General features: G+C 41.7%; 1 protein-coding gene across 7 annotated transcripts in view; it reads right to left on the bottom strand.

Annotated features, from left to right (window-relative positions):
- TMEM59L (transmembrane protein 59 like) overlaps nt 1-17,123 on the bottom strand; it is a 690,169-nt gene that overhangs the window by 425,285 nt on the left and 247,761 nt on the right. For all 7 annotated transcript variants that reach the window (XM_069649302.1, XM_069649301.1, XM_069649305.1 and 4 more), the window contains exon 5: nt 3,308-3,416. In XM_069649302.1, coding sequence (XP_069505403.1) covers nt 3,308-3,416 — 109 coding nt within the window. The remainder of the gene's footprint in view (nt 1-3,307; nt 3,417-17,123) is intronic.

Raw genomic sequence — 17,123 nt, 5'->3', positions numbered from 1 at the left:
ATATGTCTCTAGTAAATGTTATTTGTATCTTTGTCTGACCTATAGAATAGTGGATCTACAGATGCACTGTATGTGCTTCGGGAATTCGTACATAACGCAAATTCGGTTATTATTTGTCAAGTCTTAAAACCCTTCTTTATCCAAATAGTTAAATCTATTATAAATTGACAATACTATATAGGTAATCCTCTGAAGCAACACTGACAGAATGGAATGATTTATTATTGATAACTTATCAGGCAGCACAGCCAGAGGTTTCTAGAATATAAATTACTATTGCAAAAATAAAAATGTTTAATTGTTATTTGAACACAATGGTGAGATAACTACCCCATTAAATAAGGGAGAATGCAGGTATTCATCTACTTCAAGATGTTATTTGGATATGGCGACACTGGTTGCTAACAGTGGATGTGGCTGCTGAGGTCTAAAGAAGCAACCACTTTCATGACAAAAAAATCAGCATCTTTTATAAAAAGAAATCTAATGATTTGAAAACTAATGTCTTTATGTCCAATGGTACTCTCTACCAACAGTTGAGCAGTCGAAATGGGCACGATATTCGCACTTTTCTTTACACGTGCAGCAATATGGCAAGTGAGCAATCTCATGCACTGATAAATCATGGAGGGAACATAGTCTACTGAAAAAACTTTTCTTTAAGCCAATGATGCGAATACTGGATTGCATCGAGCAGGTTACTTACTATAAACGCAGTGTCATAACAAATATTCCATTAGGTGAATACAATAGGACAAAGAGAAATATTTGTTTGGATGACAATTATCAAGAGGACATCGATTTAATGGTTTGTTAATAGGCAATATGAAGCCAGATATGCTCCGAAAGTTGTTCAAAGACAAAAAAAAGGGATCTGTTGATGCCTAAAATACGAGAAGTGAATGCTACCAAGCAAAACATCAGGATTTATAACCAGATATAGTAAGTGTAGCAGATATGTACATAAATGGTTGAGGAAGCATTGGAGCGTTTTACAATTGGATACTGCTAATGAGGAATTCTAGAGAACTGAGCAGTTGACTGTGCTTATAAAAGCACAACACAGGAGATGTCACTTGGCCACAAAAAACAGTATATTGAAAAACTGGGTGCTAGATGTTAAATCGGGGGTTACACAAATCGATTGCAGGTATAATTTGAATAATGTAAAGGATTACCAGGCTTTACAAGATTGTGATCAAGTTAGTTATTTTGAAAAAACAATATTTTACATTGGTATATTTCAAACCTTATAAAAAACTTCATACAAAATGTCACCACAGTAGTACGTATAATAAGCATAACACATTCCATGTAATAAAACAATTCAATGTCATTATCAAATACATTACAAAATTCTGCATCATTGTTATCAAATACATTAACACAGTAACATTCCTATTATCCATTAAAAGGTGGTATGCAGACATTAAAATTAATCGTTTAATTTCATGTGTTTTAAAAATGTTACCACCTTTATTTGCAGGGAAGAGGGACAGCCAGCTAAACTAGAACACTAAAGGAATCAAAGTTTAAAAATGATGAATCATGTACCTATACGCTAAAAATATCTCTTCTCTTTTGAAAAGAAGGACAAACTAAAGTTTTAGTGTTTCAGTAGACAAAAAGCAAAATCGACATATTGCATTCAAACTCTGACTGCTAATTGACAGTACCTCATGAGTATGTAGGAGATGGAATCGAAATTTCAAAGGTGCTGCGAAATCTACAATCCAGATATTGGACACAATTATTTGGTGATATTCTTTTTTAAATTCTCTAAGATCGACATACAGTTTATACTTACTTCTCCTGCCACATGTTTTGATCCAGTCTATATTTTCTAATGCCACTGGATTTTAAAAGGAGGAAACAGGTCAGTTATGAAACCCTTAGTGACACCAGGGTTGTGAGATTTTGAGAAATTATATTTTTTAGTAAAATTTCATGTTGCAATAAAATTAATCACAGGATATATGGTTCACATCAGAGCTTTGCATTGTTTCATCAACTTTTAGTAATAGTTTAGGAACTGAGCTAGTTAGCAAAGAACAATGAACACAGATTTTGTAATGTCTGAAGCAAAACCTTTAGTGATGTTACTAGGTGCAAACCCAATTCCATTTGTGATGAGAGGGATCTTCTGTCCTTTGTTTTCTTATTGCTCATCCCTTCTGGTTAGTATTTTTAAAATGTTTCTTTAAAAAAAGAGGCCTAATGTGCAGTTAACCTATGGACGTCTTAGTCTTGTCCCTTGAAATGGTGTTCAGATTATGTCACCCAATGCTGTAGAAGTGTTAATGTTTATATGTAAAATAATTATTAGCATACTTTTCTTTAGACCAGAGAGATGTACCCAGTCAAATTAATGCCTATGGAATTTCCTATGTTTAGTTAGTAGTGTCTCAGAACATTGGCCATCAATCTCATTCAATTGTCTACGAATATGTGGCACTCTGACTTTATTGGAGAACGAATTTGGTATTGGTGCTGCATCTCATTCTGTCAAATTGTGTTGCAACTATTTACTGCTCCGAATAACAACAACTAATAGCTCAAGAACCATTATGGATGCACAAGTCTGAGTTACTCAATTACACCAAAAGCAAAAGGGACAGCATTAGGGCTCTCAAGTTCGGTTTCTGACATGCATAGCAACAAAGTAGAAATATAAATAATCAATTCTTATTATTTAAAAACAAAAAAAGATGGCCCAGTGTTCTTATTATCTTACTCTGCCAAAAATTGTGTAAGCAGTGCTTTATAATACCTCACTGCGAAATGCCTTCTTCTATAATGCAGTTGGGTGAGTACTATCAGCCTTCTAAATGGACTAAATAACAGATTCTAAATGGGTGGTCTCAAAGCCAGAGTTCAGCTCTGAGTTTATCTTCAACAACACATAAAACACCACCATTCCTAAACTCTGGCTAATACCAAAGGCAGAAAACAATTGTCTGATAAACTAAGGTAACAGCACTCCTCCCCTCCAGAGAAAACTATATTATCATACCGTTTCTTGGCATATCCAATGCAAAAAGCAGAACTAAACTCACTCAGTAGTGCAAAGTAAACGTTCAACATGCCCCACATTGAAAATCATGTAAGCCCCCCCCCCGCCCCATTGCATAATGTCTCCAGAAAACTTTCTAACAATGTGTCTTTTCTTGCATTGCACAAAAAGGTCAAGGAGCCCCTCTAGGGAGAACAAACACGGCCAAATGCCTGATGATCTTTGCCATTGAGGTTTAATGAGCTATTATAAACAGAATATTTAATTTCATTGCTTAAAATAGGCATTGCATACCTGTACGAGTCTTCATGGTGTTGAACCTAGGAGGGTACCAACTGTTCTCAGTGACATCGGACCTAGATGCCTGAACTTCAGTAACTGGATACTCAACTTCTGGTTGAGACTACAAAAATTCAATACAAAAATGTGCATGCCAGTAATTTACAACAAAAGTATTTATTACATTTGCACAAGTCAACAGTACTGTTTTGGAGGAGCATGCACTTGTTATTGACACATTTTGCTCGACTTGATGAATTTTTCTTAACTCTAGTTTGACATTTATTAAATTAACTTTGGAAAATTGTGTTAAACTATATGTTGGACAAACAAATTAAATAACGATAAACTACATCAAAATGAAACGTTTAGTGAATTTACCAACTCAATCCTTTAACTGCTTTAGAAAAAAACTTGAATCAGTTTATGGCATTGAACAACTGATAAATGAAGAACAATCATTACATAAGAACCAAACCAGGGGGAAATTATCAATATTTTAAATAGCCCATCCCAAACCCATCCTCTGGCACTTTAGGCAACTAGAGAGAACCCTGCCAGACTCACTGCTGTGCTCAAACATCCATAGCTATGAATATTCAAAACATTTAAAAAAAGATCTTGCATGTTTCACATTCCCATGCAGACCTGTTTTTCTTTGATTTCAAGTCACAAAACATACCCATGTCGTATTGCATCAGGTGGATATAAAGGAAACGTTACTGGCTGTAGTGACTACTGTACTCAAGGGCTTGATTCTGAGCTTGTGATAAAAAGTGCATGGAAAACGGACATTCTCCCCTCCAGTTTCCAGCACCATCATTCTGAGGTTGGTGGAAGTAAGCTGCTAAAATCACACGACGTTGGGGGAAACATGTGCTCATTGACTGCCATTTTTCTAATTTAAGCAACTCGTTTAAGAAACTTTTCTGAAACATTCAGTAAACAAGAAAAGTGGTTCTGCAGTCTAACAAATGCTATACTTATAAAAGGGAAATGTGTGCAGCGGAGTTTAAGGGCACCTCATAGGTGTTGTATTTTAACTCCTTTTATTGACATGGTAAGTGCTGCTGGGAGGATAATCCCCACCACGTGGCTGCCCTGCATTCCTCGTTGCTAGGGCTGTGGTCAAGCCATGAATCAGGCTCATGCAGAAGCTAAGGCTTTCATGTGCTTGCACCACATTCTTTTCATTAACAAATGTGTTGGTGCAGTTAAGAAATGTGTTGTTCCGGCTTGGAACACATTTCTCTTTTTACACGGGCCAATGAATCAAGCCCAGAGTCCAAAGCCCCCTTTCCTCCATAATTGATGGGCGTCCGTCCCTTGGGAACAGCCCTGGTATATTTTCACAGCAAACATCCTTCACCTCCAAATGGATAATGTGGGGTGAAATATAGCCCCCAAATGCCATAAATCATGAGGCCAGAGTCATTTGTCATAGCCCACAGAAGTATAAGTCCAGCACAGAAATGGTGATGTCAGACATGAGGCCTATTGAACCAAAGTGCAAAGATCTGCGCAATGCATTTTAGCAAGGAAAAGAAAGACATGTGACTTACAATCCCATTTTACTCAATCCATGGAGAGCTGCACTGTTACTTAAGAGTCAAAAAAACAAAAAGTCTATGGTACCCGCTTTTTTGGTAACGGGGGGCCTGACTCGTGAGGGTGTAATAATGTACAAGAAAGTGAGCCAGAGCTACCTCTCCGTTCAAGCGCTAAGCAGGGATTGACATGTATCTAGAGTCTAGTGAGATGGCATTAGATCACACTAGCATGACTCGTAGCAGGACTTGCCGACACTGTTAAGTGTTTCAAGCTCGAAAAGTTAGTTCTCAAAAGAGGGTGTTCAGTAACATTGTTCATAGAGAAGTTCTGAACTATCATCAGGACTGGTCGTTGTGTTGGAAACGCAGAGGCGAGTGGATATTGGTCGAAAAAGTGCTGTTCAAAGCATCATCGCTAATCAGTATTTGAGCACTCTCGGGCTGTGGACAGTGAACCATGATGGCGTGCGTCGGGTGTTCAAATTAATACACCAAAAACCTGTATTTCAGAAACAACTGTAGAGACAGGATTAACCGCTAGTCGACAGGGCAGCGGTGTGATGTCCAGTAGGATTGAAAGGACAGCAGTTGGCGTTGGTTAAAGGCAGAAACCGGAGTAAAAAAAGGCTCTGCGATCCTGTTACGGGCTGCAGTGACCAGAATGAGTGTCTCAAAAAGGCGCACGGACCGCGCATGCCTTTTTTTTCACTCTGCCTTTTTTATAAAAAGAAAATAAGCGAAGAAGCCCAAGAAAGCAAACAAACCCAGATCTAAAAGTGACAAGGGCCACAATTGGAATCCAGACAGAAGAGATACTGGGAAATATGAACTGTGCCAAGGATACGTCGAGTGGTGCCAAGCCATTTATAGCTAATGGAAACTCAAGAGTGGCAATCCGGATCTAAAGTCTGCACCGAACCAAATTAAGTGGGTCCGATTTTTAACCCGAGGAAAAAACAAACTGCATCAGTAACGCAGAATGATAAACCAGATAAACAGCATACTGAACCGCAGAAGACTGCTCCAATTTTTCTTTTAGGAAAGCAAAAAACCAGTAAAGTGGACATAGGGAGCAACGAAAAGTGGGCTGGACAATTCTAAGAACACTTCACAAACGAGTCGAGCAAAAATAAATGATGGAAGTGAGACTCTCGATGAGCATAATGGTGGGAAAATGACGGAGACCTTACCAGAAATTCAAGAGCAAACGACAAATATGGAAGATATTGCTCCATACGCAGTACCAAGACTATAGTTAAAGTGTGTAAAACAGAATTGATATTACAAATCTCTGAATCGCGTGGTAATATTGACATATTTGAAAAAAGTCCCAGACCTCTACTGTTTTTCAGACGATAGAGTTTGTACAATTTCCTTCTGTTGACAGTTCAGATGGCAGAGGTTGGCTTTAAATCTAAGGTGGGGGCAGGGGCAATCTTGGCTGCATCTGAATTATTGTCAGTGCAAGGTCTGGAGGTCTACACATCACTTTTGTTAGACAAAACACAAGCCTCCGATGGGGGCTCCAATAAGGAAACAGTCGAACATCCAGCCTGAAAGAACGGGATCCTCCGAAACAACGTCATCCGGTGGGGGAGTGATAAACCAGGGAGAAATGCACAAGAACGCATGGTCCATGCTTCCTGAAATCATAAATCAAGTTTTCCAGAATCTGGGTGTGTGAAAGGACTCCCTTTAGTTGGAGGAAGTGGCAATTTGTGAGTTGGAACACGTGAGGTTCTAGCTCCTTCAAAGCATGAACAATGAAGGAGGCCATTTTTGGGGGAACGATTTAGTGTTCCTACAGGAGACATGGCTGGTTAACCCCTTTCAAATTGAGGGTTTTAAAAACTTCATCAACCAGCATTGTTTCAGGGGAGAAGGAGGTCTGTCCATAGCTTGCAGGACCAAGTTAATGGCGGATTCTGAACTAATGTCCATAAATAACAGGATATTGGCCGCTACGCTTTCCCGAAATTGTGACCAAGGAATACACAAATGAATTGCAGTAAATCTGTATTGGAACCCCGCCTATACAAACCTTACAACTTACCTAGAATTTTTTAACTTTTTACCAAGGTGAACCTGGAATATCCAGATACGCCAGTACTTGTAGCAGGTGACCTAAATACACAATGCATCACCACAACTAAGGGTAATGCATGCAAAAACAAAAAGGGTCACGCAGATGGGTAAAAGATGGCTTGCTTTCCTTTCAGATTGGAATTTGAGGATGACAAATGGAGCTATAGAGGGTGATGTCCCGGCTGCAATTATGTGGAGACGTGGGAATTCAACGTCTACCATAGATTATCTCTTTTCATCACTGGAAGCATTGGAAATGTGCAGGCATTTTGAAATTAAATAAGTTGACATTTTACTGAAAAAAGGGATTATTACAAACAGTCCAATTGTAAACAATGGGAAAACAGACTAGTGAAATATAGAAAAAAATGGGACTGGTCTGAACGATAAACTGCAAAAGGTCTGTGTGGCTACACCAGTTCGGGACCCGATGCAAAAATGTGGCCCACTCTTTTTTCAAGACTTCCTATGTTCTATAGAATATCCAGCAAGATCAACCCAACTGAAACAGTTATCACATCATACATTTGATGAAGAGACTTGGGCAAAAAAGAGATAAGACCTGCTCAAAGGCGCGTAAATGCATGATATTCAAGAGTTCAATAAAAAATGTCCAGTATTAAGAGAGGCTATAAGAACTGGTCAAGACAAAGGATAGTACAGCGTTTGCAAAAGGACAGAGAGCAGATGCTTGAAGCTATGCGAAAATACCGCTCGTAATTTCTGGTCAGTAACAAATGTGGTGGAGCACACGCAAGTTTATGGTCAAGCAAATTTAGTACCAGAAAGTGACTGGATTAATCATCTGTCCACTCAATAAGCCATCTGGGGGAACAATTGTTGTAATCCATGCCTTTTCTTGGTCTCTAGACCTTGGGCAGCGTGACATAGTAGAATTAATAAATAAGACATCATCGTGCTGAGCGGCCGGTCCAAATGGCTTGACCTACCAGGTTTTGAAGGGCAACACAGATCACTGGTCATGGCTGTTGAAACAGCCATTTAGAGAAATTTTGAAGAGCATAGTATATCCTTCCTCATGGAAAACCTTGATAATAATTCCGATTTATAAGAGGGGGGAGGGGGTAATCGAACGGTTCCTACAAACTACCAACCGATCACCCACTTGGATGTCGAGAGTAAACTTTTTGCAAGCCTTTTGCTAAAGGAGTTGGAACATTGGGCTAAATTAAAGGATAGTTCTGGGACTTTTTTTTTTATTGTCCCTACGGTTCGGCCATGTGTTTTTAAGCATAACTCGGTAGATCGTAGAAAACTTTCCTAGGGACCTTACCCGACTTTTCGTCCATTAACGCACTAGAAATCAGCCGCCATTTTCTGATAATCCTATCATTTCCCCCCATCGCCCTGGCTCACCTGCTTTTGCAGCACTAAATCAAATCCCCCGCCCCTGAAACAGACTTTATCAAAACATTCATATTCCCCGCCTCTATCCGTGACGTGACTGAGCTGCGTAGGCAAACGCGCCCAGGCGTCTTCTACGCGACTCCACACAGAACCCGGAAATCAACACAGATGAGCTCACACAACACAGCGCGCCACAATTGGGAATATGAAACTGTACTTTTAAATTAAACCGCAAGATTGTAAATTTGGTAAAGTACATTTATTTGACATCAAATGTTTTGAGAATATTCAGCGATTTGCATTTTTATTTGCTCTCGATCCAAAATAGTTCGTCTTGAGGCAAGCGATGTTCGTGTGCAGTACACAGGGTGTTGGTTTACAATAAAATAAGCTCTTCGGTCGCACTGATAATCGCATGGCTGTTCCAACAACGAGGCACTAGGCCACCACAACGGTCTGTATGTTGCATCTAGCCGTTAGTACCGCGTAAGGGCATACTTGTACTTGGCGATCGTCCCATAAAATGGTCAGGGTGGCAACGTTGTTCACGCGGAGAAGCAACTGGCGGTTAAAAAACCCATCTGCCGGTGTCTGGTACTCGTGACACATGCAATAATGAATGATGTACCTGTTTGAAAAACATAAAAAATGAAATTAGTCTCACCATCAGATCTTTATTAAAATTATTCATTTTATATATTAGGTCGGGAAATTATTTCATAGCTAGGACAGTGCAACTGGGTATTATACGTCAAGGGGGGGGCTGTAGGATACTGAGACAGTCCCCCAGTGCAGGGGTTGACAGGGAGGCAGTGCAGGTGGAGAGTGGAAGGGCCCAGGACCGAGGTCGCAGACAGTGGACCAGTTGTAGCAGGGGAGAGGGAGAGAGAAAGCAGAAGCAAAGAGGAAGGTTTTGAGGCGCTTCCGTAAAAGGAGATGGTTTGCGCGGTACAAAACAATATGCCACATAGAACGAACAAGTACAAATTAACCTGTCTTTAAAGCTACTGTATAGTAATTAAATTGCGGTATAAACTCATCTAAAGAGTTACTTACATTATATTTGCATTTTCCATTGTGTCTGTGCGTAGGGCAGCCCCGAAATACCACTCCTTCTATGCCGACGTTATTTCTTCTAATGAACGAACATTAAATGGCTTTCGTTTCTGAAATTATATTCATTATCGTTTACGTTACTGCACCACACCCCCAAAAAGAAGTCTTTCGGGATGGTCCCGGCCTGTCAAGGTCAAATAACAATAGAACCTTATACTGAGTCGTGGGCCATTCCGGCACCCGAGCAAAAAATCAAAGCAGCTGACCTTCACTTTGAACGAGCACACATTCCTAGTTAGCTACATTCAGTGTAAGGCCATCTCACAGGACTTGAAATTTACACTCCATCTTTGCATTTTGTCTGCGTGCATTTGCAGCCCCAGAGAACCATAAATACGGAGACATTCTATATTTTTTGAAAAATGATTTATATTACTGTTTGGTTTAATTTAATGCGCAAATGAACAAGGGTGGATAGGCACATTGCATGTACACTGAGCAATCACTTTTATTTACACATTACATAGATACACATATTCAATGGGCCTGCAACATGAGGAGACTCGAGAGAACAGACAATCAAATTACAATCATTTAAACCGTGATGTGTATTTCTCAACAGGTTCGTTCATAACTCCATTTATGTGCCTATCTAGGACGTCAACAATAAGTCTTTCAATAAACTCATATTGCATATCCTCAAACACTGGTTTGATCACCCATTGTTTACTTCTTTTAGTGAAGCCCTTATTGTAGCGAAGCGTCCCTAAAGTTCCGGTCGTCCTACTTTGTTGACGGCCAACATTATGGTTATGTGCCAAGACCGCTAGAAGAGTCCGATTTATCATGCCCTCCATGCCAAAATGCAATCGTTTTGGCCTGTACTTTAGGCACATATTGTGGAACACCTCCAAATCTCCTGTGTGGCAGAATTCCGTGAGTCCCCTCAAATCTCTTGTTATAGTTTTATCAAATACAATCTTTTCAATGGCTTTGTGAGTGGGTGATGAAGGAATCAACCACTTCTTCCGTGCCTCCTCTGTGGACAAATGGCCATGTTCACAATTGTGGAAATGTTGGTTTGTGTTCCAACGGTGAACGTTGGTACAGTGTAGCATTACTGACCGCCATTTTTCCAGTAGAATTTCCAACGACCCTCCACATGTTTTTGAGCTCCACCAAAGATGGTTGCTGATTGACACTGTGAAATACCTTGCATATCTTTTTTTTTACCTGCAGCCGCCATTTTTTTATTGATTGTTTTTGCAAGATGTCAAACGTCAAATTGGTGATTTATATTTTTGTACTCTTCTCTCATTGTCTTGGCAATTGAAACGTGTCTGTCCGTGGCTATCGGGTCGATCACCATTCCCCGCGATTGTAGTTCTTGCAATGATGCTACAAAGCCAACTTTCTCCATGGCCACTGAGGATGTACTTTGTGACACCTGCACGACCACCGAACTCACAATTTTCTTACTTTCCATGTCCTGAAAGTGGTAGGTGCAGTACTTGGCTGAAAATCCTGGGCTGTCGCACTGTCCATCACCGGCTAGCCTGAACTGTTTGCCCGCGAATGTACTATCAATAGACATTTTTTCCATTCTCCAAGCTTCGCTAATGGCTGGAAATAGATAATCGGTTTGGTATTTGTAGAACTGAGTTTTCGCAATGAAATGGATTCCCACAAACTGAAAGAAAGACTCTAACTTTTTAAAACTTGAACCACTAAAAAGTGCAGCCGCTGCACAAAGTAGATTGCCTGCTGGCAGTTGCCCCAGCGTGGGTTGTGCAGACCATGAGAAAGGATGATATTTTGTACAGGTGGCATGTATTTTAAGGTTAGTGCCTCGAATTGCACGAGTCACATTAATCAATGGCTCCCCACATACTTCCCCACCAACCGAATGCCCACATTTCATCCGAATAATAATATCAATCAAACAACTATCGAATACAATGAATTTGGCCTCTTTCCTTATACTGTCACTCTGCATCCCAGCTGGTTCGGCCTGTAACGTTGAGGACATGTCACTCACATGAAAGGTAGAATCTCTGATATCGTCTTCCGCTATGTTCAGTGATATTGATGGTGTTTCATTGTCATCCACTTCATTCTCTTCCATTGCAACATCTGTTCCTTCTCCGGCGATGGGTGAATAAAACAATTTCTTCAACTTTCTCGCGGTCTTAGTTTTTGCGGGTGTGGATTCTGTGAATTGATCTCCGACTGCATCCAAACTACCAGGAGGACATTCACTATCAATGGCTGGTGGTGGTATAGCTCCGTTGTCAATCACTTCATATTCTTCCCATTGGCACGATGCATCTCCAGTCTCAAGTCCCTGCCAAAAGGTTTGACAAGCAACATCTCTCGTTCGCTTCACTGTCTGTGTAGATCTAGTTCGTACACAAACTCGCAACTAGAGGACAGATTGGAAAAGGGATGTTCAGTTTAAACACAACTTAAAGTATTGAACTATTAACAGTGAACAACAACATAATATAGTGACCAGGACACTAACCTTCTTTTGCTTTCTTTTCTTTGAAACTTTCTTGCCTCGAACTTCAACATCAGGACGCTGTTGCTCCGACTCGTGTGTGCATGTCCCCACTTCCTCTTGCGCTGCAACGACTATATTTTCATAAGCACATCCATCACGCACTGACGCTCCATCGACTCCCTGAAACATAGAACTTTCATTAGTATGTATAATAATATCGAAAACACAAAATGTACTTGGGGACCAATACACACGTATATCTCAATAGCAAAACACGAATGAACGCTTTGTGTAGAACATTCAAACGACAATTATTCATGCATTGTTGATCTAGTTAGAAGGAACTGTCAAGATCCATACCTCGGGCTCCTCATAGACTTCCATTGATGATATTATTGAAGATGATGCTTCAGTAACTCCCTGAAACACAGTAATTGCATTAGTATGGTTTTCTATTTTGTTAAAAAGAACATAAACTTTGTTCAGGCGTCAACGGCTCATCTAAATAGACCTGCACAAATGATCAGTTGTCTAAAATAAATAATGGATATGTAAATATGATTCGATTTGCTCGATCGTTGGAAGTGTCACCACCCAGAGATCTGCATCAACTACTAGGGGTGATGTTCTTGTAGAAGAAGCTCCGTCATCTCCCTGAAACATAGTACTTGCGTTAATAAAGAAGGAAGTATAGCGTATGTAATCACGTCATATGATTTCGCTTGATCGAACTGTCAGTATCCATACCTCGAAATGCATAAGAACATCAAGGGACGATGTAACTGCGGTGCACACTTCTGCAAGCTGTTGCGCCGACCCGTAACTGCATGCTCCCCCTTCTTCTTGGACTAATGCTCCATCGACTCCCTGAAACATAGGACTTTCATTAGTAATGAACACAATATTGAAAAAAGAAGACACATAGGAGGGCGACGACAGAAGGACATATCAATGGCTAAAAACGAAAGAAACATTGTGTGTAACAATCACGCTACAAGAATGCAAGATCTGATGATCTCCATCGATGGAACTGTCCGGAAACGTACCTCGAGCATCTGAGTGACATCAACGGTAGTCGTCAATATGTTGGACTCCTCAGCATCTCCCTGAAAGACAGTACTTGCATTATTTTGGATAACAATAATTTTAACTGAAAACAAAGACTAGAGGACGAGTACAAGGGTGTACCATTAGGTAAAATAATTACACGATAAATTAAAACTATTGATTTACATGCCTAAAACAAGTCAGTGGCAGAATAGCCAAGTAAGATTACCCGATAGGCGCTTGAAGTGGCTGATGACTGCAATAACGACACGGATGGATAATCTTCCGCCTTCATATTGAGTGGATACATAAATGGGGAAATTATTGTTAGCTAATGCTACACACTACCGCAAGGCCGAAAGATAAATACGTAAACTTGACTCACCAGTGGAGGGATGTGGACGAATAGAGTGGGAATAGCGGCTGAGAGCAATTTTCGCCTCGCTCGCGGTGTGTTCTTCTTTATTAGCAATGATGTGGAGTACATGTCAGAGGTAAAGTGCCTGCTGCAGATGCGGTATCGATCACCCCTCTTGTCCGCAAAGACTTCTAGGACTCTACTTTCAAGCTCAGACGGTGGATATCCGCAATATCGGACCCATTCTCTTATCTGATCTATTGTCTTAGGGAAAACATGCATTATAGTACCTTCAGATTTATTATGGGTCTTCGAAGGGCAACCGCCAATGGAACAGGCAGGCATTGTGGAAGTAAAGATCAACTATTCTCTATGAATACCAATGTAAACTCAGAACATGTGACTAGTTCCTTGCATGTACTGTCTTGAACGAAAAGAAATTGGACGCAAAATGATTATGGTACATGGCCTTACCTTGACAAACAGTTAGATGCAGGGATCAGAGTAGTTTCTTGTCGTAGAACAGGGAGCAGTTCACAGGTTGCAAACTGAGGAGTTTCCTCGAAGTGGTCACGGAAGTTCACAGAGACGAAGAGCAGATAACCAGCACCTTCACGGGTTGACTAGCAAAGCGCAAAGAAGTGCTCATTAGAAATATGAAGTGGGTTATAAAGAATTCGAAACAGGGGTGTGTTTGTGAATGAATGACGTGCATATGTCGTGGCATTATGCGGTTTGCAGGGGGCCGTCCAGCGTGAGGGGGGGATGCTTGGCAGGAGACACGGGGTCTGGAGGTAGACATGGGAACAACAACCCATGCTCTATAGACCACTTTGAAGTGTACATGGTCTTTGGCACTTCTTGGGCTTTATCGCTCCCCGACAGCTCCAGTTGCCAGCACAAGTACCCCGGTGCGAACTGCCTTTGATAGGGCGGGGGGTGGATTGGGGCGGTGGTCGTGCAGACAAGACACAGGAAGACTCGTGAATGGAGACACACTTATGTGGATTGCAGGGGGCCGTCCAGCGTGAGGGGGGATGCTTGGCAGGAGACACGGGGTCTGGAGGTAGACATGGGACCAACAACCCATGCTCTATAGACCACTTTGAAGTGTACATGGTCTTTGGCACCTCTTGGCCTTTATCGCTCCCTGACAGCTCCACTTGCCAGCACAAGTACCCCGGTGCGAACTGCCTTTGATAGGGCGGGGGGGGGGGGTGGATTGGGGCAGTGGTCGTGCAGACAAGACTCGTTTGCCGCAGGGCCTCACCAAGGAGAGGCCATCTAACTGCATGTAAGAGGCAGGCTGCAGGATCTAGTACATGGAAGGCAGGGGTGTGAGTTTATAAATACCTCACCCTCCCAGGAGAATATATGGGTGCAGTTCACCCTGGAGACCCTGGATGCCTAGGCAGTTAGTCAGCAGCAGGCTGGCCTGTGGTGGCAAGGCGGCACGGGCCAGAGGGGGTCATCTCTGTACCCGGTGCCCAAAAGGATGATTTATTATGATCAACCATATGGATTATTTACCTATAACCATGTTTTGTATCAATAAAATCCAACGGCCTTCCTTTTATTGCCAACGCTTGAACAAAGTGGTGTGGTAAGTATTTTTGGGGGAGGAGGCAAGGCCGGGAGGCTTGATGCCAACCCGCAAAATAACATATGTATGTCTGCTGCATATGGGTTCAACGGTTATGTGGATTGAAGGTGGGCGGCCAGCGTGAGGGAGGATGCTGGCCGGAGACATGTGGTGACACAAGACAAGGCACAGGAAGACTATTCAATGGAGACACACTAGATTCATTTAAAAAATGAAAACAACCATTGTTAAAATATATGTTGGGTTTTATTTTAGATCTTAATTTCAATTGAACATAAATAATAAACATTACACATTGTAAAGTTCCGGTTGCAGCACATCCAGGGAAAATCCGCTGTATTGTCCACTGTCGCCGGGGAAATGTTGTCTAATGGCAAGTACCGCACAGGCAGGTATTACTCTCCGAACGCGGTGTCCGAGCCTCCCGTGAAGCCACCAAGTGAAGCAACGATAGGCCACCAGCCTGTACCACCTGTGAAAATGAAAGATGCAAACTGTATTAAAATGACAAAACTTTCTTATCACTGTCGATTCAGGTAAAAAATGTCATTCTGCTTTGAAAAAATTTTTATCTAGAAAATGCACAATATGGAACCAATTTACATGCATTCAAATGATATGTAGATGTAATTTTATATGTGGGAGACGACCATGACATAGTAGTGGCATCACTGACATCAAAACCAGAGTATACTTACTCGTTACTCGGATTACGCGGACGAACAGTGCCGCGAAGTTCGTGCATAAGCACCATCATCATCCTCAACACGGTCCGTGAGAGGCAGGCTTCCCTGAACTCTGGCAGCTCGGTGATGCATTGCGGACTTGGCTCGCCTTCCGAAATGTAGGCCAAGCACCCGGAATTTTCACGGCAGCAGCAGTTCTCCTCAGTTGGCATTAGCTCGCACCGATTGCACGTGCACCAGGTGGCGACGCCGTCCATGCGACATGGTCCAGGCTCTTCATCCGTTGACTGGTCCTCCCAACTGCCGTCCGAATCCCCATCGTTTTCGCGTGCTTGCCTTTCCAGTAGTTCTTCCTCGGTGTACTCTGGCTCGTACATATACGGCATTATTGTAGACATTGTGTGGTAAAGAAAGTAAAATAATTTACAGAGATGGTACAGGTGTTCACAAGGCCTAGAAGCGGCGAAGGTAGCTGACCAGAGCACAGAAACGAGTCACAGAGAGAGTAATGGAATCGAAAATCTGCTGCTGTGTGTTGTGAAACGGTGTGTTTATACTTATAGAGGAAAGAGGCGTCCTGCCATTTCCATGGCGACACTTCATTAGCTGAGGCGCAGCGATTGTTGACACAAAACGTGCTTTGGCGTTGGGAAATGGGCGGTACGCGTCTGCTGATGTCAGGCTCAGGGGCGGGGGATTTGATTTAGTGCCGCAAAAGCAGGTGAGCCAGGGCGATGGGGGGAAATGATAGGATTATCAGAAAATGGCGGCTGATTTCGGGTGCGTTAATGGACGAAAAGTCGGGTAAGGTCCGTAGGAAAGTTTTCTACGATCTACCGAGTTATGCTTAAAAACACATGGCCGAACCGTAGGGACAATAAAAAAAAAGTCCCGGAACTATCCTTTAAGTAAAATTTTTGCAAAACAGCAAACAGGCTTTCGTAAAGGCCCCTCAACATTAAATGGTCTAATCTTGGTGACCTTGTGATAAATCAGGAGTAAAAGGCAGTACTTTTCAGGGCATGGGTAGATTTATGAAGTGCTTTTGATCTGGTAAATAGGGATCGGCTATGGCACAAATTAGAAAGCTGGGGAATTCCTAAATCTCTTCTGTCCACGTTACCCACGTTACACGAGAACACGGTAAGAATTAGATTGGACGTCGAAGGCTCACTCTCAGACTATTTAAGAGTTGAGAGGGCAGTCAGGCAGGGTTGCATGGTGGCACCTTTCTTATTTAATCTTTAGAAGGCTGACATGGGGAGGGAGATTGAATCCACAGCCTTAGCTAGTCCAAAAGTCGGATGCAATCCGATTAAACGATATTATCCTCCTGGACAGCACAGAAGTAGGTTTGCAGCACCTGCTAAATGCATTAGAACTATACATAAAATTGATGATCTTTCTATCAACCCAGCAAAGTTAAAAATAGTAGCCTTTAGAAGAAGTAGAACGAAAGGGTGCAAATGTGTCTAGACTTTGGGCGATAAAAAGATCCAGTGGTAGAGGAGGTGGTTTATCTCAGTTTTACAGTGTACGCTTCCCCTAGGGTGGGGCAAATAAAACAAGACCTTG

Source organism: Ambystoma mexicanum, chromosome 1p, assembly GCF_040938575.1.
Source record: "Ambystoma mexicanum isolate Mex_15411 chromosome 1p, UKY_AmexF1_1, whole genome shotgun sequence".
NCBI classification, from domain to species: domain Eukaryota; kingdom Metazoa; phylum Chordata; class Amphibia; order Caudata; family Ambystomatidae; genus Ambystoma; species Ambystoma mexicanum.
This window is presented reverse-complemented; position numbering and strand designations above follow the sequence as displayed.